This window comes from Perca fluviatilis, chromosome 12 (genome assembly GCF_010015445.1).
Source record: "Perca fluviatilis chromosome 12, GENO_Pfluv_1.0, whole genome shotgun sequence".
In the NCBI taxonomy this organism is placed as follows: domain Eukaryota; kingdom Metazoa; phylum Chordata; class Actinopteri; order Perciformes; family Percidae; genus Perca; species Perca fluviatilis.
Window position 1 is genome coordinate 35,245,798 of NC_053123.1, and position 25,962 is coordinate 35,271,759.

Below are 25,962 nucleotides of genomic sequence, written 5' to 3' on the forward strand. Positions count from 1 at the left end.
AATGGTCCTGACCCAGAGCATCAAAAAGTGACTCCAATGGTCCCGACCCAGGATTTAAAAGCATCAAAAAGTCCAATGGTCCTAACACAGCCCATCAAAAAATGACTCCAAGGGATCTGACCAAGAGCTTCAAAAGCATCAAAAAGCTAGTTGGTATATGACGAGTTGGGGGTGAGAATGTATTGCAAGTGTTGGTCATTTCTTTCCATGTGTTGATCAGAGAAAGTCCAGCGTTTAATCAGCAGACAGAGGTTTTGGGAAGTTGAAATGATGTCACGTTTATGTCGTTTTTTAAACTAATGTATTTCAAATGGAAGCATCTTTCATGATCACAGCACAATTCTTTGGAAAACAATGCCAATGTAAAGTCAATGAGAAGATGAAGTAGTGTTAAGAGCGACTATGGTAGCAAGTGTAGTGGTTGGGGGTGGATAGGTCAAACAACACAGGATTCGTGTCCCACGTGTCACATTTCATAAACCCAACTGTCCCGTTCTTCTTTTCCGAAACCCAACCGTCCTGTTGTTGTCCCGCGTGTCATGGAAACGTAAGCTAAAACAGCGGTTATAGGGCTAAACATACCAATAATAGCAAAGCTGTATACAGCTTCTCTGCTGCAGCCCAACTGGCAGAAAGAATCGTGCTGACCATCACGAAAAAAAACAAGATAAACATGTCTGTGTACACAAATTAATAGATTGAATTACGTGAACATTTCACGAACTGCCGTGAGACTGGGCTGTAATACAACCATGGCAACACTCGTACTGTGTTGAGTCTAAAGATGGGCGTCCATTCAGGATAAATGTTGCCTTTGTAAGTCGTGAAGGAAGTGACGCTGCAGGTGATGTAAGTACAGAGCAGCGCCAGGAGAGAGACTTGCTCATCATGTGATCACAGCTGTTGTTTTAATGTGCGATCAATACAACTCATCTGTTCATTTCTGTTTTATAAGTGAGGACGAATGCTGTTTGTTATTTACAGTGCTTATCTTCTGAAATAATGACTAATATTCTGTTGGTTTTAATCCATTTTCCTCCTTAAAGGGTAACAGTTTTTTTTTTTAAACCTGGACCCTATTTTCCCATGTTTCTGTGTCAAAAAAAAAAAATTGGTCCAGTATTAAGAAAGAAGAAACGAGCTGCAATGTAATGTTAATGGACAAATGCACACATTTAATTTTCATCCAGATTATTATTCTAAGTGTCTGAAATTATGGAAAGGATCCCTACAGAGATAGACCTTTTTGTTAATGCTTTTTTTAACATAGACATCCTACCAGACTCCATGTAAATAATCAGGACTTTTATCATTGTAAAACACACTTCATTCAAAAAGGACAGAAACAAAATAAAACTACCAAAAGCCATCTTGGTTCATCTTTCCACTGTTCCAACAATCACCACTCTGGTTTGGTTGAAATAAACCCTTAATTCACCCATTTACATGTGGAGATATGCTGGCTCTATACACGCTAAAAGTCCTGATTATTTACATGGAGTCTGGTGGAAATATGCTGGTTCTATGCACGCTAAAAGTCCTGATTATTTACATGGAGTCTGGTGGAGATATGCTGGCTCTATACACGCTAAAAGTCCTGATTATTTACATGGAGTCTGGTGGAGATATGCTGGCTCTATACACGCTAAAAGTCCTGATTATTTACATGGAGTCTGGTGGAGATATGCTGGCTCTATACACGCTAAAAGTCCTGATTATTTACATGGAGTCTGGTGGAAATATGCTGGTTCTATGCACGCTAAAAGTCCTGATTATTTACATGGAGTCTGGTGGAGATATGCTGGCTCTATACACGCTAAAAGTCCTGATTATTTACATGGAGTCTGGTGGAAATATGCTGGTTCTATACACGCTAAAAGTCCTGATTATTTACATGGAGTCTGGTGGAGTTTGGTGATGGTGATTTCGGGGCTGTTTCATGTTAAACTAAAAGGATCTTACTCTTTAACTAAAAGGTCTATCTCTGTAGGGATCCTTTCCATAATGTTATATATGATAATAATCTGAGTCTGTCAGCAGCAACAACACAACTTTTAGTGGACGCTAACTGATCTGTCCTGTAGGGTTACAGTACAGCCCGGTTCACAGCTGTTGGTTACAGCGTTCCAGCTCAATACTGGACCAATTTCAAAGATTTCTGTTGTCAGTCACTTAGACACAAATGCATTGGAAAATAGAGTGTTGAAAAAAGACAACAAAATTACCCTTTAAAATAACAGAAAGGTCCAGTGTGGTCAGTGTGTGTCTACGGTCTCTCCTCTGCCTGCTGTATGAGCCTCAGTCAGTGCTGCAACGCTAGATAAATGGCTTGTTTTGTCTTGCTCCCCCTCCTCTTCCCTCCTCCCTCCTCCCTGTTCACCCCCAAAGTCGAGCAGATCACCGCCGTTTTCACCGCCGCCACCAGGCAAAAGGCATGGGACCATTTCTCAAAAGCACAGCGCAAGAACATAGACATTTGGCGCAAGCAGTGTGAGGTTGGTATAGCTTTTTGTGTCGTCTCCTCCCTCCCACGCCCACTGCTTTCTTCTCTGCTGACATTTCTGAGTCCCACAGGAGCGAGCTGACAGACAGACAGACAGCGCTGTCCTGTTGGTGTGTCACTGGACGTGTTCAGAGAGACAGACAGACAGACAGACAGATATAAATACAGACAGAGAGACAGACAGACAGAAAGACAGACAGCATACAGACAGGGAGAAAGACAGAAAGACAGAAAGACTAACAGACAGAGAGACAGACAGACAGACAGACAGACAGACAGACAGACAGATAGACAGACAGACAGACAATCAGACAGAGAGACTGACAGACTGACAGACAGACAGAAAGACAGAAAGACAATCAGACAGACAGACAGACAGACAGACACTCTGATCATCTCCTCCTCGCCGCAGCGCCAGATCAAAAGACACCGCCCGGCCCTCCCGAAGTGTGAGAGGTTTCAGCGACAGTACAGGATTATCCTGTGGTTAAGTTTCTGATCATTCCGAGTCAAATCGAGATAACACAAATATGAACATGAGGATGTTGTGTTTCCAGCCTGCAGCAGCAGCAGCTTGTTGCTCTGCAGGGAGTTCTGTGTTGTCAATCTAATAATAGTGTTTGTGGAACGTTAAAATGCAGAAATAAAACACATAAAAGTGAGATCGAACTCTCTTTTTTTACGGTACATTAATAAGCCATAAAAAGCTGCACTTTGTTAGAAATAACGTGGTCTTTATTAGACAGAAAACAAAGTAAATTCACACGAACACGCTCGCGGGTGAAAACGACAAAATATTTTATCAGACGGCATTTTTGGGGCTTAAGGTAAAGGTACTTTATTGTCACATACACATACATGTAGCAAAATTCATTCTCTGCATTCAACCCATCCCTCAAGGGAGCAGTGGGCAGCCCAGGGACCACCTCCAGATCTGAGCCAGTGCCTTGCTCAAGGGCACTGACTGGAGAACCCTAGTACATGTTTTCGATGGTGGGGGAATCCGGAGCACCCAGAGGAAACCCACGCAAACATGGTGGAGAACATGCAAACTCCACACAGAAAGGCCCCGGAACGCCCTGGATTCAAACCCAGAACCTTCTTGCTGTGAGGCCACAGTGCTAACCATTTTGGCCACCATGTTCCCCGAAAACGCAAAGAAGTGACAACTTCTGACCAAAGTTACGCTCTAGCCATAGGCGCCGATTTATGTTTTTCTTCCGTGGGTGCTCACGGGCGCACCGAAAAAGTAGTCAAAAATTATTTGCATTTCAGAATCTTAGGAAATGGACAGCGGCTGACACGAACACACACGCCTACTAATGCGATAATAAATCCGTAAAGTAGGCTTTCAACTCAGGGCAGCCCCACTTCTCACAGATACAGATAGGATTGGAGATGAGAAGTTTAACTGACACGTAACCACGATCAGCTTCGTGGGAAATTAAGAATCAATGCCACCCTGCCTAGTAGCCTGATCCTAAACATGAATTAGTAGACCTGGCTATCGATGTTACGTGAAGATAGCACACAAGTCCACACGACCACCTAGGACCACAAAGCTACCAAATGTTGAGGCGGTTTCATCTGAGAGACGCTGTGATTGGTGGATAGGACATGGAGCAAGGAAACTGACCAATCACACTATGACAGACGCTCCACTTAGCACCAACTGCAATGTTTAATTTTAACCCTCCTGTTGTCCTCGGGTCAAATTTGACCCATTTTCAAAAAGTTTCTATATCACAAATGTGAGTTTCTTTCAATCAAATTGTTAAAAATAAAAAAAAACTATGTGGATGGTTCCATACAACTAGTAAAGTAAATCATCAGTTCACTACTTACTTTGAATTTGGGTGTTGTATTCAATTTCATGGCATTTGAAATGAAATGATAAAAAAATGCTGAAAAAAGTGCCAAAAACATTGGGTGAAAAGCGACAAAAGTGTCGAAAAAGACGACCAAAATGTTGACTAAAAAGTTTTAATCAAAAATTTTGACCCAGAAAAACAAACAGTTGGGTTAAATGAATGTAGCCTACTGGTAGTCTGGCACACGTGGGTGCTCAGTATTTTCCGTGGGTGCTCGAGCTCCGGAGCACCCACGGTATCGGCGCCTATGTCTTTAGCCCAGTTTATTCACTCCGCAACCATTAATGGACACATTTCTTTTGTTAGATTTTTAAAAGTTTGCTTAAAAATTGGCTTGACAACTGAATGGAAACACAACTAGTGGGTATTTGTTTTTAATTCTGCATTTTAAATCTTCCGTAGACTACATCCATCCAGTTAAGTCTGATGAATTATTATTACTGAAGCTTCATCAGAGCCTGCTCAGACCACATTTAAACATTTGGTCCAAAAAGAGGTAAGAGTGAGTGATGAGACAGCCTTCTCTAGCATCCTACAGCCCCTCCCTTTCACGGCTAGTATCTGTGGTAAGTCGACATGTACCAGTATCACTATAGCAACAGCACGGGTGTTGCTAACTCTGTGGATGTGAGCCGATAAATGAAGAGATACTGAATAAGATGATGTGATTATTTCAAGGCAAGGCAGCTTTATTTGTACAGCACATTTCAGCAACAAGGAATTTCAAAGTACATGAAATTAATAAGACAGGTATGAAATAAAGGAATATAAGTTACAGTGCAGTGTAAGAAATGAACAGTTATTTAAGAAAGGCCGTGTCTTGAGGAGTCTTGATTTTAAAGAAGTGAGAGTTGCAGCAGACCTGCAGTTTTCTGGGAGTTTGTTTCATGTTTTGCACTTTTGAAAAGCAAGTCTATAAAAAGTGCTTTACATAAGAGACATGTAGTCCAGATAAAGACACATCCTGGTGCTTGGTGTGTGTGTGTGTGTGTGTGTATGTGTGTGTGCGTGTGTGTGTCTGTCTGTATATGTGTGTGTCTGTGTGTGTGTATATGTGTGTGTGTGCGTGTACATGTGTGTGTCTGTATGTGTGTGTATGTGTGTGTATATGTGTGTGTGTTGTGTGTGTGTGTCTGTGTGTGTGTTTGTCTGTCTGTCTGTGTATGTGTGTGTGTCTGTCTGTTTGTGTGTACGTGTATGTGTGTGTGTTTGTGTGTGTATGTGTGTCTGCGTGTCTGTGTGTTTGTGTGTCTGTGTGTGTGTGTGTGTACGTGTATGTGTGTGTTTGTGTGTGTATGTATGTGTCTGCGTGTCTGTGTATGTGTTTTTTGTGTGTGTGCATGTGTGTCTGTGTGTGTCTGTCTGTGTGTATCTGTGTGTGTGTGTGTGTCTGTGTGTGTCTATGTATGTGTGTGTGTGTGTGTGTGTGTGTGTGTGTGTATGTTGTAGGAGCTGAGGAACGCCCACAGCGAAGAGATCATGGGCATCAGACGCGAGGAGGAGATGGAGATGTCGGATGACGACTCGGATGAAAATCCTTCCAAGAGGATCCGAACTGAGGAAAATGGTACGATACCGAGTGTATATCTATCACGGTAACAAATCACACGGTTAAACATCCTCCCTTATGGGGAACTCATCAACAAACAGAGTCTAAGTTTTCCTAGCGACAGACATAAAGTCAGAGCTCAGTCCACCAAGATCTCCTCCAAAGTGAGCCCCAATCTGAGCTTTCCCTGTGTCTTAATTCACAGGCTAGGTGTCTCCTTGTTTCTAGGCAGAAACTGTTTCACAAACACACACGCCAGGGTCGGGGCCTCTGTCCGGTTCAACTTCCTCATCTGTTCTCTTCACTTTAACTGTCTTTCCTGTTCTTCTGCTTAATTGTCTGGTACACAATGCACTCTTACGCCATCAAAGGCTTAAACTATTATGGGTGCACGATTCAGAAAATGTCACGATTTGATTGGAAATCGACTTTCAGGCTCAAGATTTGACTCAAAAGCGATTTTCGATGGAAAAACGATTCTCGATTCACAATACAATTCACAGTATGTAAATGTAGTTACTTTTCCCATCTGATTGCAGTACACATGTACACACAATTTAAAAATAATAATGTATTTTTTTTAATAAAAAGAAAAAAGAAAAAATGAAAACAACATAAAGAAAAAAAGAAAAAAAAAAAAAGAAAAAAGAAAATATTAAAAAAGAAAAATAAAATATTAAAAATAAATAAAAATAAAAAAAACGATTTTTGAATCAGTAGAGCTTGAATCGCGATTTGAATGTGAAAGATTTTTTTGCACACCCCTATAAACTATATTCAAAGGCTTAACCTTCTATGCGTCAGAGACATTTCCTTGAACCAATGACTGCACACAGCTAATATTCTGCACCACTTTTAGGGCGATTCAACTGAACAAAATGAGGCAGGTGTGAAAGCCCCCTTTGGCGATAGCAACTAACAGAACTAACACACAAACTACCCGATGAATAAAATGAAGACAAATGCGAAAAAAAACACTTGAACTGTCCCTTTAACATGTGGAGCTGCTGTGCTTCCCGTGTGCAGGGGTGTGCGATCCGGCATCTCTGAGGGAGGAGAACGACTCGCTGCGATGGCAGCTGGACGCCTACAGGAACGAGGTGGAGCTGCTGAGGCAGGAGCAGAGCCGGAGCTGCCGACAGGATGACGATCACACGCTCACGTACGCGCACGGCGCCGAGGCTCAGATCCAGCTGCTGCAGCAGAACATGCACAACATGCAGCAGGTAGGTTCCTCTACACACTGCTACATACAGCACACACACACACATACAACAGATAGGTTCTTCTACACACTGCTACATACAGCACACACACACATACAGCAGGTATGTTCGTCTACATACTGCTACATACAGCACACACACACATACAGCAGGTATGTTCTTCTACACACTGCTTTAACACCAACATACAGCAGGTATGTTCTTCTACACACTGCTTTAACACCAACATACAGCAGGTAGGTTCCTCTACACACTGCTACATACAGCACACACACACACATACGGCAGATAGGTTCCTTTACACACTACTTTAACACGCACATACAGCAGGTAGGTTCTTCTACACACTGCTTTAACATGCACATACAGCAAGTATGTTCTTCTACACACTGCTTTAACACGCACATACAGCAGGTATGTTCTTCTACACACTGCTTTAACACGCACATACAGCAGGTATGTTCTTCTACACACTGCTTTAACACGCCATACAGCAGGTATGTTCTTCTACACACTGCTTTAACACGCACATACAGCAGGTATGTTCTTCTACACACTGCTTTAACATGCACATACAGCAGGTATGTTCTTCTACACACTGCTTTAACACGCACATACAGCAGGTATGTTCTTCTACACACTGCTTTAACACGCACATACAGCAGGTATGTTCTTCTACACACTGCTTTAACACACATACAGCAGGTATGTTCTTCTACACACTGCTTTAACACGCACATACAGCAGGTATGTTCTTCTACACACTGCTTTAACACACACATACAGCAGGTATGTTCTTCTACACACTGCTTTAACATGCACATACAGCAGGAAAATAGTAAAAAAATAGCAAAATAGTCTGGAAGGAACATGTTTTGGTTGGAACATTTGCATGCATGCGTGTGTGCATGTGTGTGTGTGTGTGTATCTGTATCTGTGTGCGTCTGTGTGTGTGTATGTGTTTGTGTGTGTGTGTATGTGTGTGTGCATGCGTGCGTCTGTGTGTCTATGTCTGTGTGTGTCTCTGTGTGTGTCTGTGTGTGTGTGTGTGTGTGTGTTTGTCTGTGTGTGTCTTTGTGTGTCTTTGTGTGTCTCTGTCTCTGGTGTGTCTGTTTGTGTCTGAGTGTGTGTGTGTGTGTCTGTGTGTGTGTGTGTGTCTGTGTGTGTGTGTGATCTCAGTTTACTTTCCTTTCCCGAGCAAATAAACAAAACACAAAAACCCAGTGTTTTCCCCGGCTGACTCAGAGCTCTCCCAGAATCCTTCACTCCGCTGACTTCATGAAGCAGTGCGGGGACCTTTGTTCCAGCACGGAGTTAGCCTGATGCGACTCGACTTCCTGTCGTTCTCTATCTAAAGTGACAGCACTGATAGAACGAGGCACATCACACACACACACACACACACACACACACACACACACACAGACACACACTGGCTGACTGTAAATGTGTTGCTTACTTGACTTCTGAGAGTGTGAGCGAACGCAGCACCGCTGTCGCTTCTCGTTTGTCGCCGGCTGCCGTTTCTGTTCCCCCGGTGCAGACGAGACAAACAAGACGAGAGCTTTACATGAAAAGAATATCTCCTCAACGCACTTTATTACAGTTCTATGATGAAATTATATTGTGCGACCAAATGTAAATACAGTGCTCGGCATAAGTTTATGACCCCATGCTAAAGTTGATAAAAAAGAGGAATAAAAAAATCATCTTTTGGAAACTGATCTTAATGCCTTAATTAAAGAATTTGGAAAAATCCAACCTTTAAGGACACCAATTTTCTTTGTGAATGAATAATGTATCGCAAATACATAAATGTCCACCCCTATGTTAAATTCCCATAGAGGCAGGCAGACTTTTATTTTGAAAGGCCAGTTATTTCATGGATCCAGGATACTATGCATCCTGATAAAGTTCCCTTGGCCCCCACATCATCACATACCCTTCACCATACCCCACATCATCACATACCCTCACCATACCCCCACACATCACTCCCTTCCCCCCCCACATCATCACATACCTTCACAACCCCACATCATCACATACCCTTCACCATACCCCCACATCATCACATACCCTTCACCATACCCCACATCATCACATACCCTTCACCATACCCCACATCATCACATACCCTTCATACCCCCACATCATCACATACCCTTCCCATCCCCCACATCATCACATCCCTTCACCATACCCCCACATCATCACATACCTTCACCATACCCCCATCATCACATACCCTTCACCATACCCCCATCATCACATACCCTTCACCATACCCCCACATCATCACATACCCTTCACCATACCCCCACATCATCACATACCCTTCACCATACCCCACATCATCACATACCCTTCACCCCATACCCCCACATCATCACATACCCTTCACCATACCCCCACATCATCACATACCCTTCACCATACCCCCACATCATCACATACCCTTCACCATACCCCCCATCATCACATACCCTTCACCATACCCCCACATCATCACATACCCTTCACCATACCCCCACATCATCACATACCCTTCACCATACCCCCCACATCATCACATACCCTTCACCATACCTAGAAATTGGCATGGGGTATATTCCATAAAATCATCTCTCAATGCAAATCAAACCAGCTATTAGGCTAACTGAAATAAAACCATGCCAATCTCTAGGTATGGTGAAGGGTATGTGATGATGTGGGGGGGTATGGTGAAGGGTATGTGATGATGTGGGGGGTATGGTGAAGGGTATGTGCACTGTACATACACAGTGAATGTACGTGAAATAATAATCATCTGACAGCTGCAGAGTCAGATGGTTTCTGAGGAGTACAGGTCTGATCCCTGCAGATTACTGGGAATATTCAAGGCGGAAAGTGTAATTTATGTGATAATTTTTATGACAATTTATGGGAAACAAACAGAAGCCCTAAGAGGCTAGTGACCCATTTTCTAAACCTGATATACATTGCTTTCTCTCCTGTGTTTATGACTTGAGAATCAGTGGGAAAAAAAGGTATTGCCATGATTTAGATTTAGATTCAACTTTATTGTCATTGTGCAGAGTTCAAAGACAACAAAATGCAGTTTGCGTCCAACCAGAAATGCAAAAAAAAGCAGAAAAGTGCAATTTGATATTCAAGTATAGTCAGGACAAGAAAAATAGTGCAGTGTAGACAATAGTGTACTGTTAGTTTACAGAAGGTGGTTTAGAGTAATAATTAGTGCAATGCAGTAAGAATAATGTAGATATATGCAGTGTATTAACAGAATATATTATAAGAAACAGAACAATTATGGATATTGTGTATGAGGCATACAGACAGATATGTACAGTGTGTAACAGTACCATTGTAGTGCAGAAACAGTAACATTATAAGAGTAGTAAATAGTAAGAATAAGTGTACGTGCAGGACATTTGTTGACATCTGTGGAAACAGGTGGGGAAATAAAAGCATATTCATTTATTTTACTAACTCAGTTTTTCTGTGTTTTGTCTCGCAGCAACTGGCGAGCCTGCAGGAGAAGCTGGCGAGTAAAGAGGCGGAGCTGGAGAAGGCGAGAGAGGAGCACCGCTACCTGGAGGGCCAGGTGCTCGCCCTGCGGGACACGGTAGGTTTATGGTTGCAGCGGTGTTCCCGGCACGAGGTGCGTGAGCCGTAAAATGACGTCGCCGCGCGCGTCGTTTCCAGCGCGAAGTCTCCGCGAGCTGTCGCAGGGCGTGGTCGTGCATCTCTGAATAGGCTCGTTCGAGATGAAGTGCGCCTCGCCGGTAAAGTAGACGAGAGCAGGCGGCAGCAGCAGGGGCCGGGGACAAAAGTCCGCTCTCAAGTCGGACAGTTTTCCAGCTGATTCCAGCAGCTGACAGCAGCCTTCAGGCTCAACAGGAAGTGACACAAACATTGTGGTCCGAATTCCGATTTAATAAAATGTTATCAGACCCCTATATCAGCTCCTACACAGTCTCCAGTTGGTTTTATTATGACAGAGTAGCTGTCAGAATGCTCTACATGCGATCTGTTGCTGATTTTAATAAACAACAGACTGTAGATGATCCGTAACCTGATCAGATTTTCTGACTTCTAAACGTAACTATCAGCCACACAACAGGTGTTCTGTACAGAATAAGCCTTTAAATCAGACAAATTGCAGTTAAAATCCCTCCGATTCAAAATCAATGAAAAGTTTATATAAAACGTCGTCATGTTGAGTCGATTCTGAACCAATCAGCTGTTCGATCAGCTGAGAGGCCGGCGTTTCCCAGCATGCCCTGGGTCCGCATCCGTCCGCGCCTGGCTCTTGCAGTTGGTGAAAAGCAACGTGCGCTACTGCGTCTCAGAACTGCGGCGCCGCCTTTGGTCTCGGTGAGATTATCGTTGCCCACGTATGCATGACGTCAGAAGTCGGGATCAAGTCGGACACAAATCTAACCGGCATGCAACGGGCGGCGATCGCCGGTGATCGATTCTGCGCAGATCTGCGCAGATCTGGCTCATCTTGAACGAGCCTAATAATAGGCTCGTTCAAGATGAAGTGCGCCTCGCCGGTAAAGTAGACGAGAGCAGGCGGCAGCAGCAGGGGGCGGTGACAAAAGTCCGCTCTCAAGTCGGACAGTTTTCCAGCTGATTCCAGCAGCCTTCAGGCTCAACAGGAAGTGACAGAAACACCGGTGGTCCGATTCCGATTTAATAAAATGTTATCAGACCCATATATCTGCTCCTACACAGTTCCCAGTTGGTTTTATTATGACAAAGTAGCTGTCAAAATTTCTCTACATGCGATCTGTTGCTGATTTTAATAAACAACAGACTGTAGATGATCCGTAATCTGAACAGATTTAGTCTCTCTGACTTTTAAACACAACTATCAGCCTCACAACATGTGTTCTGTACAGAATAAGCTTTTAAATCAGACAAATCACAGTTAAAATCCCTCCGATTGAAAATCAATAAAAAGTTTATATAAAACGTCATCATGTTGAGTCGATTCTGAACCAATCAGCTGTTTGATCAGCTGAGAGGCCGGCGTTTCCCAGCATGCCCTGGGTCCGCTTGCGTCCGCCTGGCTCTTGCAGTTGGTGAAAAGCAACTGCGCTTACCTGTCCTCAGAACTGCGCCGCCTTGGTCTCGTGAGATTATCGTTGCCCACGTGTGCATGACGTCAGACATGTCGGGATCAAGTCGGAGACAAATCTAACCGGCATGCATTGGGGCCGATCGCCGGTGATCGATTCTGCGCAGATCTGGCTCATCTCGAACGAGCCTAGTGTAAGGCCTCCTGCACACTGGCTGCATGGCATGAGCGTGGCGTGAGCGTGGTGTGAGCGTGGCGTGAGCGTGGCGTGAGCGTGTCGTTTCTGTTGCGTGGCGGCTGCGTTGCGTTTTCTACGTCTTTACACACCAGAAAGGTGTCTGACGTGGCGCTGCTGCTGCTGGCCTTGTCTGGACACATGGATGTTTCCCATAAACATAAATATATTCTGATCTGATTACAGCAAAGACAACGTCGGCAGTATTGAAGGCAGAATAGGGTTAGAAAACCGATAATTATTATTATTATTTTTTTAAATGACATATATATCTGCATTTATATCAAAACCTCGAGACTTTCAAACATCAACATGTGATTTATTAATATGTAGCCTACAGTAGGGTGACCAAACGTCCTCTTTTGCCCGGACATGTCCACTTTTTACCTACTGTCCGGGGCGTCCGGGGGGCAAAATTACGAATCCCACTATGGCCACGCCAAGACCCGCCCTACGAAGCAGCTTGATTGGTTGGGGTTAGGCATTTCACCTTGAGTGGTTAAGGTTAGGGTTAGGGGATTGGTCAGGGGATAGGACCTGTACGTGTAAGCATGGACGCCTGGCCAATTGTAGTGTGTGAATGCTATTGAAGGGCGGGTCTTGGCGTGGCCATAGTGGGATTCGTAATATCGCGTCCGGGGGGGTTTTATAAATTCATTAAAATGTCCGGTTTTCACTGTTTTTCATGGGACCATTAAGCGTGTACTTAAATTGAGTGGCGCTTTGCTCAACACAATACTACGGTAGGCTACTTTGTTGTGTGACGTAATTCCCGAGAGGCTGCCTTGTGAGCGGCTCTGCGACGCGCACATACAGGGACCAGGACAGACAGACAGGGACCAGGGCAGACAGACAGGGACCAGGGCAGACAGACAGGGACCAGGGCAGACAGACAGGGACCAGGGCAGACAGCGGAGCAGCATTACACACAAAATGCCGAAGCGTTTCCTGCTAAAGATTTCCCACCGTGGTCAGAAAACGCAGGGGAGACACTTTGTTTCTCTCACTATGACTCTAGAGTCGGTAGGACTCGCTCGCTGTCACTCTTACTTCCCCCGCGCCTATATCACCCCACCCTCAATCCCACACACACACACACACACACCGTCTCGACGCAAACACTAGCGCACAAGTATAAACATCAGTCCACTTACAACCATAAAACAAGACTAGTGCAGCTTCACAGTTGAACTGCAAAAAAAATGTCCCACATACCGTCCCGGTCGGGACCGGACTAGTGGGAGGCGGAGTGCACCGTGTGAAAAAAAAGGGTGGCTACTTTGAAGAATCTAAAATATAAGACATGTTTTCAGTTATTTCACACTTTTTTGTTAATTACATAATTCCATATGTGTTCATTCATAGTTTTGATGCCTTCAGTGAGAATCTACAATGGAAATAGTCATGAAAATAAAAAGCACATTGAATGAGAAGGCGTGTCCAAACTTTTGGCCTGTACTGTATAACGGCCTTAAGCTCTAACCTGTTACCATGGGAGCCAAAATAAAAACGGACACGCCAGGCAGGCAGCGTGAGGCTGGCCTAACTCACCGTGCGCTGAAGAAGAACGGGACGCTGCCGCAGTTTGAATCCTGAAGCCTCACTTTGGTTTAGAGTGTGTTTTCCAACCTCTTTTCTGTTGCTAAAACACACACACAGGCACACACACACAGGCGCACACACGCACGCACACACACAGGCACACACACACAGAGGTTAAAAATGATGTAGGGATGAAGGGGGTTGGAAGGACAGGAGGGCTGCTATGGCAACAGCTCTGCTGGGATGTTTTTCCGTTTTCTCCTGCTGAGAGTGAGTGGTTTGACCTGCGTGTGTGTGTGTGTGTGTGTGTGTGTGTGTGTGTGTGTGTGTGTGTGTGTCTGTGTGTGTGTGTGAGAGAGTCTCTGTATCTGTGTGTGTGTGTGAGAGAGAGTCTCTGTATCTGTGTGTTTGTGTGTGTGTGTGTGTGTGTGTGTGTGTGTGTGTGTGTGTGTGTGTGTGTGTGTGTGTGTGTGTGTGTGTGTGTGTGTGTGTGTGTGTGTGTGCAGTTTATAAATACCTGTGTGGACCAGGGTCAGTGGATAAGAGCCAGTGTGTTGGGCAGGTTTCTTAAAAACACTGTAATCATTTCCTCACTGAAAAATGTCTCCACACGTATTCAACACAATGTAGAAACAGAAAACGAGACGTTGTGGTTTAACAAGCAGAAAGTCTGTGCACCTTCTGAAGATATAATATGCAACATTTCTGCGTTAATGTCTAAAATAGACTTGACCTGCTGTATCTTCTATACGTTGAGTTGGGTTCTTCCATTATTCCAACTGTTCCCAACAGTGTTCAAACAGAGAAATGATCGCTGTTAAAAAACCTGAGCATAGTGTTTTCTGATTCAATCATAAGTTGCGCAAATGGTCACTCATCTCCGGGGTAAATCCAGCTGTTTTTCATATCTGCTATTTATGGAAATTGATGCCAATTCTGTCTATTGATCCTCTGCACTGCGGCGCTCACTGGGGGCTGAATGTCATGTTACGCCAGGATCGTTACTGTGGTTTGAGATAATGCATCCATCAATGAAGGACAGGGCGTAAAAGATCTGATTTAAAGGTTGAACAGGAAGATGAATCCGGTTGTAGGTGGAAGGAAAAAGCCTTCCATTACACAGTTCAGAGCGACTTCATCAGCAAAGAAACAAACCAAAAAGTTTAAAGGTGCCCTGCCACACATATTTCATGACTTTGTGGTGCTGTCTGAAGGTCTACCATGGACTCTGTAACATATTTGTTTTGGAAAAAATGCCTTGGTTACCTTGTTTCAAGCCATTCTAGCGTGGTATAGAAAGCCTGCAGGAAGACTCAGCTCGATTTGTGCCAGTTCTCATTAATATTCAATGAGCTATGCTGTTTGAATCTGATTGGCTAACAGCTAGCCAATGAGAGCCTGGCTGTCAGAATCCTTTACCCAGCCCAACTGGACGAGCTCATGAATAGTAATGAGCTCAGGCAGTATGATGTCAGACTGACCAGCTGTTGTGATTGGTCTGATTTCTCTGATGATTTCTTTTCAGTGATTAGAGCTGACAAAAGAGGTAGCAGTTCATTTTCACATTCACCACATAACACAAACACACATGGACATGACAGATTTAAAAAAATTCAAGGATTTGTGTGGCAGGGCACCTTTTATAACATTTTGATTTGTTTTAATCAGACACCGGTGCAGTCTCATTTAGAGACTGTCCTCCCCCCTGAAAAACTCCCCCATAAGTGGTTTGTTCCAGCATCATTCTGACCTATGTTTAGGTTTCTAGTGGCCCTCTAGTGGTCGTAGTAGTTCTGACAGGAGCAAAGGAAGCTAAAGGAGACCTTTAGGGCGTTTTCACACCTACCTCATTTGGTCCTGACTTTCTTACTTTTCAGTTTGGTCCGAACCAAGATTGCAGGTGAGAAAGGTGACTTGGACCACGGTCCGATCAAAAGACCAAATTTTGGTCCGATCGAAAGAGGTGATCTCGGTCCGGACCAAACTGAACCATGGTTCGCTTCGTTTGCAGTATGAAAACACTTTTCGGATGGTTCGGACTTTCGGACCAAATAGACCTTTCTCACAGCAGACATGTTGACTTGTCATAGTAGGAAAAGCACAGCTGAAATTGATAACCTTAAAGATGGATCAGTTCCATCAAGTGTCCCAGTAAGATATTTCAGTGAGTCAGCATGCACAATACCAGGACCTCTCCTAAGTGGAATGCAGCCATCAGTAATGGTTTAATACCAGGGCCTCTCCTAAGTGGAATGCAGCCATCACCTTGGTCGGGACTTTTAGGTGTGAAAACGCCCTTAGCGTCAACAACAACAACCCCAAAGACACCTGACCAAGGGTCCGTATTTTGCAGCTGTTTGAGTTTTAAATGTTGTCAGCTGGTCATACATTACGAGTGTCGGACCTAAATCGGCCGGTGTAGGATGAGGGATTTCCCCCGGTTGCTGTGTGAGTTCTGTTGCTTTAATAAGACAGCTGTGCAGCTCGATGATGAGCGTTTAGTGATGGATAACTGACAGATTGATGGCTTCAGGCTGGAGACGGCAGAGAGGAAGATTTTAGACAACTTTTGGCAGAATATCAGTGTTGGACTCTAAACTTGTGTGTGTCTTTAGAATAATTTTTTACTGACATGAATTTACATCGATAACTCCCAGAAACCCTTAATACCTTACCTAAACACAGGGCCCTATTTTACGATCTAACGCGGTGTGGAGCCTGGTGCAGGTGTGTTTAGGGTGTCAAATCACGTTTACTAGTTTGACAGTGGAAAAAGTGTCCGTGTGCGGCTGGTCCTAAGGGTTGTCCTTAGTGTCTTCATTAATCAGAGTGTGTTTTGGGGTGTACATGCAATCACAACAGAGATCTCTCCCATTCATCAACCAATCAGAGATCATCTCCCATTCCTTTAAAAGCCGGCGTTTGGACCTGAGCATTGCTGTTATGATGGAGGATTTGCACCCTAATATTTTATTTGTAATCTTCTGCTGTGTGTGTGTGTGTGTGTGTGTGTGTGTGTGTGTGTGTGTCCCCTGTTGTGTAACAAGCATAGTGTCGTGCCGCGTGCGCAGCCTAGGAGCATTTTACTAATGCTCTGTTAAAATAACAATGAAATGCTGCGTTACTGACTTTAGACCAGGTTTTGTGGGTCAATGGCGCCATCACTTCCCGCTGCCTCAAGATAGCAATACTCCCAGAATGCACCTGAACACACCTCCCTGTAAGACCAGCACACCCATGGGCCACAGATGGGTGCAGGTGCATTTGTTATTTAAACGACATGGGCGCTGGACGGGAAACTGACAACTGGGTCGTTCTTAAACTAGCAAAGACACTTGGGTTGGGCTTTGCGCTGCGCTGCACCGCGCCGGGTGCAAGATAGAAGCCCTAAAGGCCTTTAAGTAGCGGGGAATGTTTTTTTTCCCATGCGAGCTGAAAATGTAACTGTCCGTGTCTGTGAGTGCTGTGGGTCAGCTGGAGTCCACGTGATGCAAATCTCGTCATTGTGGTCTCTTTCAAAGAGTCTCCTTAACTAAAGAGAACGGCTTACAAGTGGCGCCAATGGTGTGAGACGATATACACTTACTGTCTCTTATATGGGCGTGGCCTCGTTTGAATGTGTAGTACAGCTAAACACAGCTAAAAGTGTGCCGTGTCATTAAAATAAAATGACAGATTTCTCTGGGCTTGAACATTGTTGGAAACATTTTGGCTAATGTAAGTAGACAACTCAACAAAATATATAACACAGGTATAGTCGTTTTTAGACATTTAGATGCAGAAATATTACATAATGTACCTTCAATGCAATGCAACATACAGTTAGGGACAAACATTTGAGACGTTAGGAAATTATACTGCATTCCAGACACAATTTTTAGCCCGTAAGTTACGACTTCAAGTCACGACTCACGACTTGGTAGCGTTCCATGCAAAGTCATGACAAGCTAAAGTTAACGTTAGCTAGCGGCTACCTAACGTTGACGTTAGCTAGTGCTAGCTGATACTAGTGATTTCTAGTCGGCGACATTTTTTGGGCTTCATTTAATAAACACAACCTGTAGTAGTACACAATCGTAAATGTATTGTTTTGATTACAATGTGCGGAATTACTTTACGTTGCATATTTATGTCTATTTATTTCTTTTTATGAAAGTAATTGTGTGAACATCCCACCTTCTGGCAGGTGCAGGACAAATGAGAAATACTAAAGTGAAAAAATTGAATGTCCGCAACACTGCTTTAAGCTCCCATATTTAATGCAAAGGCAACGTTTCAACCCTGCTGGGTCTTCTCCAGGCAAATGGTGGACATATTTGACAAAGGCATATACTGTATGTAGACCTTACAATCAGCTGACCCACCGTGTGACTTCAATTAGTTTGATTAGGTCTAAATTTATTTCTATTTCTCACCGTTAATCACCGGTGTCTACAGCATCAACAGGGGTCGCCATTGTTGTTTATGTGTGTGTGTGACGTCAAAAACTGTAACTGGTAGTACAACGATCAGGTACCAGTTCACGGGGAGTAAGTTACTGGTTTGACTGCCGTTCCAGGGCACTTTCACGGCTTTGCAGGTTGTAAAAACACGAGTTAGGGGTTGCCTGGAACGCAGCATGACACCAGGGTTGTGTGTGTCTCCACACAATCTAAAAGGTTTGTCATTTCCATGCATGGAGCATGATTTTTGATGTCTTCTTTAATCATTCATCAGCTCCGTGTTTCCTCCAGATGTCAAAAACTCTCTCTGCAGTGCTACTGACTCCTCTGTTCCCTCCTCTAACTGAGCCATCTATAAACCAGCAGCAGAGAAAACAAACGCTCCTCTGCTGCAGATGACTCTCTGTTCTCACTGTTGTCTCTCTCTCTTTCTGTGTCTTCAGCTGCTCAACGGTAACGGGGAAGCTGTGGAAGGAACCAACGGAGAGCTGCATGAAAAGGTAAAAACTAACACACACACCAGTGTTTGACTACAGTTTATCTCTCTCTTGTCTCCCCCGAAAAAACGCTCCAATAGGTCATTTGTTCAAACAGCAATCATGACTTATTTATATATATATTTACGTTTATAGTGGCGGCGCCCCCTCTATGTTTTTCTAAACTTAACTCAGTAGTTTTGGTACCTAAACCTGTAGCCTAAACCTAAACCACACACACAGACACACATTCACACACACAAAGATACATTCCCACACTTGCACAAACACAGACACACGCACTCGCACAAACACACACACACACAGACACATACACATACACACACACACACACACACACACACACACACACACACAGACACACACACACACACACACAAGGCACAGGCACACACTCTCTGAGGTCTTCAAGCCAAGACCTTTAACTGTTCCCAGAACTGGTTTTAAAACAAGAGTCTGCATCCAATCAGCAGGCATTTTGACTGAAATGCTGATATAACTATTGCTCTGCACCATATTGATTCATTTACCAGAAATACACATTTTTCTCCCAGGGGGGGTGGGGAGCTTACCCCAGGACCTAGATGACATTTCTGGCCTGGGCTAAGCCCGCCAATGTTTCAAGACCCTAACAACACCTCTGTAGCTAATTAACGTTAAAGTAAGCCGCCGGTCGCATCGGGCGGCTCGGTCCCCCACCGTTTTGCAGAGACACAGCGCCGTCAGCAGTCCCGAGATGGACAATCTGTTGAGCCGTCTCTTGCCTTCGGGGGGTTATTTTTTTTGGTGAAATGGTGTTTTTTTTTGAATTTTTTTTTTTTTTTAATTTCGGGTTTTTTTTAACTCCGAACTCCGAACACATCTTCCTTTTTTAAGAATGACTTCAGTGCCGTTCTTTGTTCTTTTCTCAAAGAAAAGCTGAACTCCAAGTCTTCCAGAAGACCTCTGTTCACCAGCAGCAGCAGCAGCAGCAGCCATAAGCCCCGCCCACCAATTCTAGACACGATGTGATTGGCCTGACCAGAGTTTGTTTTTTCCAGCTCGCAAGCCAACGGAGAGTGCCTGGACTGACCCTGGCTGCAAAATAAATTTGCTGTCACTAGGGTGCGTCTAGATTTCTAGGCTAGCAACGGGTTGCGCTGACGGCTCATTTCCAAGTCAAATCCACTCCAGGTAGGAGTGGGGAGGGGCACAACAGAGCATGTGCAGATGCTTAACCTGATCTTACCCCAGTTAAGGTGTATGTAGAGTCTTTTAACAACTCCTACATTAGGCCAGTGAGGTGGGACGAAGGAAGAACTTACTCTGACGTGTGTTCTTGGCAGCCAATAAATTAATATCCATACATTGAATATCTTACAGTGGTGTGACCCATTTATTGCAACTTAGACAGCCTGCTCACCGTAGCACAGGGAATACATCCATTTCATCTTTCATTCATCTCCTTTTAAACACAAATTCAACAACATATCGACACGCCAAGTTGATACAGTGAAAAGTTGTATGCTTTCCCTTTAGCCACACACCTCTCTTTATCTCTGGCTGTTCATCACCTATATGCTTTTCCAGAGGCAATGCTCCACCCAGTGCTCAAACATAAAACTGCATGCATTACTGGCACCAAGTGATATACTGTATAAACAAAACAGAAACAAAGTTGCATAATGGCTCCAACAATGTGCAGGAATCCCCCGGTTACTGAAGGAGTTCTCTAGCTCTTTGATCTACAAAAGACTAACGACACACATAGAACAATAAACACTAAAATACTCTTTCAGCGTAACTCTCACCAAAATGCAACCATGGGTCTTTTTGTGAATGTTCAATCGAGCCAGTCAAAAATAGTCAAGGGAGGAGAGTAAAGATGGAAAGCTCCAAAGCTTAGTTCCATATAAATGCACGGAAAATTCGTTGTTTTGTCGTTAGTGAAAAACAACATTGACCTTGTAGTTGAAAAAGGAGCCTCATATAAGAATGACATTTCCTGCTATGGAGTCCGTTCATTCGCATTCGGAGATCGACTATTTTTGACTGGGAAAATGGCGGATAGCGTAAACAACAACTGCTAACGTGAGTTGTTCAAAACCTTTCTTTTTAGTAAACTGTGTACACAAACAATGTTCTCAATGCTGAGTTCATGTGTAGAGCCCCTGGTGATACTTGGAGCAAAGTCTCATGTTGTGTCGAGCCTTCTTAGTGTTTTAGTGATTTTGATGCTATCATAGTAGTTCCCCTAGCTCTTCCATTCAAAAGGGCATTTGACCGAAAAATGAGAATACGGTGAATCTTAAAAGTGGCATTTCCATCCTAAATATGCATTTAAACGCAAGTTTGACTCGGGTACATTCACAAAAAGACCCTAGGTTGCATTTTGGCGAGAGTTACGCTTTAACCTACGTTTTATTTATCATATATCAGAACCTCGTTTGTTGACGTTAATGGACTATGTTTCTAAGCTATCGTTAGATAGTGTTGCACATTTAAATTAGGCTGTGTAGAGACTTTTAGCAAGTGTGAGCTACACTCTCACTGTAAACATCCCAAATGTTGTAATTGTTCAATCACATTCATACATGAGCATTACTGTAAATGTTTGCTGGTTTGCCGATCGAGCCATCGGGCCATCGAACCATTGCTTATGTCGAACACTGCTCAGTATCTCAAAATAATCACTTATAATCTCAAAATATTGACTTACATCAAATCTACACACAGACATTAAACACTAAAACAATCACAACAATTTAAATGGATTGACAGAACAGAACAACAATAATGTTTCATCTAAACATCCATATTTACATATATAAACATTCGTATGTGACCGGTAGGTTAACTTGAAAATACGGAAGCAAGTAAACATTCTTATAAGAGAGTTACACGAGTAGTTGATAGTGAAATAAGTGGCCAATTCTTCTCTTATGTCCATGTTTTAACGTGTGCCTTTTGTTTTTACTTGTTTTAGTTATTGATTTATTTGATTTTGTTTGCTGTTTGTTTATTGAAGTTTTAGACCACTTCTCTCTAGTTGCCCCTCCTGTTGAGTGTGGCTGTAACTCCTGTCACTTTTTAGTATCTCCTCCATTTGTATATTCTGTTTGTGGGTTTGAATCCCAAGCTTTGGATAGTCTTTGGGTGAAAGTCCCAAGGTGGCATTGTCGACGTTTTTACCTGTCATACAATTTAGCCGACACCCCTCCACGTGTCCGGTTACACATATATCTTTTAGCTTTTTAAAACATGTTGTTGTGTTTGATTCAGCCATCTCCTGTACCGCTACAATCAGTTTACTACCCTTTATATTAACAACCATTATTCCATTTATATTCATTCTATATATAATAGATGGACCACATTAACGTTTAGGAAGTGAATAGTTGTTTACTATTATTATCACCACCCTAAAACTACAGACTCCATCAGACCTGTTGTTTTGTTACACAGACCTTCAGTGGTGATATCTTCAGATTATCCCCAGGCCTAATGAATGGAAACATCTTCTCAGTGAAAGTGTGTGTGAAGGTGTGTATGTGTGTGTTAGTATCAGGATCAGAGAACGACAGCTTTCCTCTGTTCCAGTCCAGAGTCACTCTGATCCTCCGGAGCTGCTTCTCAAACGGGAGAACAGTGATAGCTGGTGGTGACCACGCTGAGTATTTACCTCTAGAGAAATATATTTTCCAAAATCCAGAGTCTATGTCTCCCTTCCTCTGGACAGACTCTGCTAACACACCCAGAAACCAGACTTCACTGTCTCCAACCTCGACATCCCAGCTGTGAGTCCCTGAGTTAAAGCCCTCAGAGCCCAGGACAGAGTACCAATAAGCAAACCTCTCTGGATTATCAGGAAGCTGCTGTTTCTCTCCCCATCTCATACTGGTCAGATCTTCAGACAGAATGAGGTTTGGATAAGCAGTGTTTGGGTCCAGAATCAGAGGATAGTAGGAGACCATGTCCTTCATTTTGTTCCAGATGTTGAAGCTCAGGTTGCCCAGGTGTTTGGCCTCGTCTATCAGAGCTCCTGAGAGCAGCTGTGGATCATCCAGCAGGGGGAACTGCTGGACTCTTTCCACTGCAGCCTTGTAGTTGATCAGGAATGAGACGTCTTCAGCTCTCAGCTGCTCCTCTGTGGCTCTGACTGTGTCTGAAAGAGCTGCTATCTCTCTGCTCAGAGCCTCCATCTTCTCCTTCATCCTCTGACTCTTCTGCTCCTCTTCCTCCCTCAGGGCAGCCATCCTGGCCTCCTCTTCATCTTCTAGAAACCGGTGAAGCTTCTTAAACTGATACTTAATCTGCGTCTCTATGCGTCGGGCCTGGACCTTCAGGTGTTTTGCTGTTTGATCACACTCCTCTTTAACTTGTTCAAAAACCTCTAACTTCTCCTTTAAGGTCTCCAGAGTCTCCTGTAGTTCCTTCTTGTGTTGTCGTGCAGCTTCATCGATGGGTCTGATTCTGTGGTTGGTGTGTTTTTCTGAATGTAGACAGACGAGACACACTGGCTGCTGATGGTCCAGACAGAAGAGTTTGAGTTTCTCCGAGTGCAGACTGCAGAGAGCCTCTGAAGCTCTCTGATCTCTCTGCTGTAAGAAACTCTCACACAGCTTCTTTAACTCCAGGTTACGAGGTGGTTCTGGCCTTGAAGATCTTCTCTTACAAACGGGACACTCCTGTGTCTGTTTCTCTGTCCACCAGCTCTTCAGACAGTCTTTACAGAAGCTGTGGCTACATGACAGAACAACAGGATCTCTAAAGACTTCATGACAGACCGAACAGCAGAAATCCTCCTCTGACATGGAAGCCATTTTGTCTCTGAGAGCGGCTGAAAACAGCAGAAACAGTAGACGTTAAAACAGGAAGTCAGTTGTGTTTCTCTCCCACGCACACAGGACAAGTTGGCCTTCAGGGCAGTCTGCCAAGAGAGATTTATTTGAAACCAAACTATCTTTTCCTAAACTTAACTAAGTAGTGTTGTTGTCTAAATCTAAGAGATTTCTGGCAGAAAGCCCAGAAGTTAAACGTCTCCCGTGTTCCCCTCCCTGCTGCAGAAAGTTACCTCAGTTGCTTTCACTTTGAGTCTCACAGTGTTTTTCAGTCTGCAGCAGATTACAGTTAAAGTATTTCACTTCTTCAGTACTTTAGAGCTCCTTTCTGTAACTATCCTCCCTCAGTTAAAGTCACAGCTTTGTAATAAAAGGTAAATCTTACTGTCTGTGTGTCGGTGCGTCTCCTCTCACTGACAACTCAACAGGAACTGACTGGTTTACCTGGTCTGGCTCAGATGATATAATGTAAGGTGTGGAGCTTTCTCAGGCAGCTGATAAGTTTCATCTTAAAGGGACAGTTCACATGTTATGAAGTGTGGTTTTATGAGCTACTTCTCCAAAGTCGGAAGCTAAGCGATATCCTGCTGCATACGGGGGCAGCTGCACATTTTAGGCTCCTAAAAACATATGTATCTGTTTAATTGGACGCTATATTTACAATATTTTCTGTGCTTTACCTTGCTGTCAGACAGCCCTTTACGACAGGGAACTGAAGCTGTTATCTCTGCTCTCTTCAAAGCAGTGACGGACTGGGATCAAAAAAACGGCCCTGGCATTTGCAACACAACGGCACTATTGTTGTCAATAACCCAGCTTGGAAATTAGTAACTCTGCCTTCCGATTGAATCTTTCCACGCACCTCGCCGCAGTACAGTCTTGAATATTTGTGGCTGCATGCATAAAATAACTTATCAAAATAACCAAAACCTAATTATCAGTAGTGGCCCTTCTGGCATTTGCCCAAATTCCACATGTCCAGTCCGTCACTGTATGTTGGTAAGAAATGTAATTTGTGTTTTTAAAAATAGAAAAAATCAAGTACTTTCTTAAAGGATCAACCAACATTTTTTACAAGAATTGGGGCCCTTTACTGGCTTACTTTGAAGGACTTACTGCACTTCCCTCTTAGTAACGGCTAAGAATTGTAAAGCATAATGATCACACTATTTGTTACCATGAGTGATAGTGTTTTTTTTTTTAATATATTTACTTATTGTTGTTGTTGTTGTTATTATTTTCATTTTCATGTTTCTATTTTCCTTCTCTTGTTTTTATTTGTTTTTCCTTATCCTCTTCTCCTCGGCATAAGGGTTTTGTTGTGGGTGGGATGGGGTTAACAGAGAGATGTCTTGTTATAATCGACACTGTATTATTGCATTGAATTTTGTGCATTATATCTTCTCTAAAACAATAAAAACACTTTTTTAAATTTAATTTGTTGCATGTTTGCAGAATATAAAAGTAATTTCTAGTAGACCACAGAGCTTTGTGTGTGTGCAGACATAAAAGGCTGACAGAGAGGTCAGAGTGCCAAAATACACACACACACACACACACACACACACACACACAGACAGACACACTTGCACTTTTAACTCCAGACCTGCTGAACTGGAAGCTGATTAAAGTCAGAAGGACACAGATACATAAAACATGTCTCACTCTGAGTGCTGAGATGCTTTCTATTAAATATGATGTTTTCTTTGTACACTATATTTATTTGAGTGCTTGTTTTTTCCGCCGCGGTATTCTTGTGTGTACACGATGTTCTGTGTTGTGTTCTCCTGAACTCCACCGCTGCCTCCATCAGGTAGTCTGTGTAATTGTGCGTCTTTGGTGAATGCCCTGAATGCACATGTGTGTTTCTCAGTGTATGTCCCTGTGTTTTTGGCCGGTAACGTGTGTGTTTCTCAGTGTATGTCCCTGTGTTTTTGGCCGGTAACGTGTGTGTGTTTGTCTCCCAGGCGGTGAACGGGTGTGTCCCCTCCCTGTTCCTCGGCAGAGAGAGGAGGAGCGAGGTCATCATGAGAGGAGGGGTGGCGTCCGAGAAGGAGGCGCTGCTGCTGGGTAAATATCAACTCCTACCTTCCCGTGTTGTTTGACCCTTCAACCCCCCCAAACAACCTCCTTACGCTGTAGAGAGTTGTCTCTCTAAATACTACCTCATCTTACAGCGCGTGGTCGAGCT

At 43.6% G+C, this 25,962-nt stretch overlaps 2 protein-coding genes across 2 annotated transcripts in view; one reads left to right on the forward strand and one right to left on the reverse strand.

Moving 5' to 3' along the window:
* enox1 (ecto-NOX disulfide-thiol exchanger 1) overlaps positions 1-25,962 on the forward strand; it is a 129,347-nt gene that overhangs the window by 98,111 nt on the left and 5,274 nt on the right. The window contains exons 8-13 of the mRNA XM_039818866.1: positions 2,389-2,495; positions 5,824-5,941; positions 6,950-7,149; positions 10,667-10,774; positions 18,898-18,954; positions 25,739-25,841. Of these exons, the coding sequence (XP_039674800.1) occupies positions 2,389-2,495; positions 5,824-5,941; positions 6,950-7,149; positions 10,667-10,774; positions 18,898-18,954; positions 25,739-25,841 (693 nt within the window). The remainder of the gene's footprint in view (positions 1-2,388; positions 2,496-5,823; positions 5,942-6,949; positions 7,150-10,666; positions 10,775-18,897; positions 18,955-25,738; positions 25,842-25,962) is intronic.
* Positions 21,744-24,192, reverse strand: LOC120570486 (E3 ubiquitin-protein ligase TRIM39-like). The gene is made up of 2 exons (XM_039818868.1): positions 24,157-24,192; positions 21,744-23,770 (listed from the first exon to the last, which is right to left on the reverse strand). The coding sequence occupies exon 2, from the start codon at positions 23,751-23,753 to the stop codon at positions 22,371-22,373; it is 1,383 nt and encodes a 460-aa protein (XP_039674802.1). The 5' UTR covers positions 23,754-23,770; positions 24,157-24,192; the 3' UTR covers positions 21,744-22,370.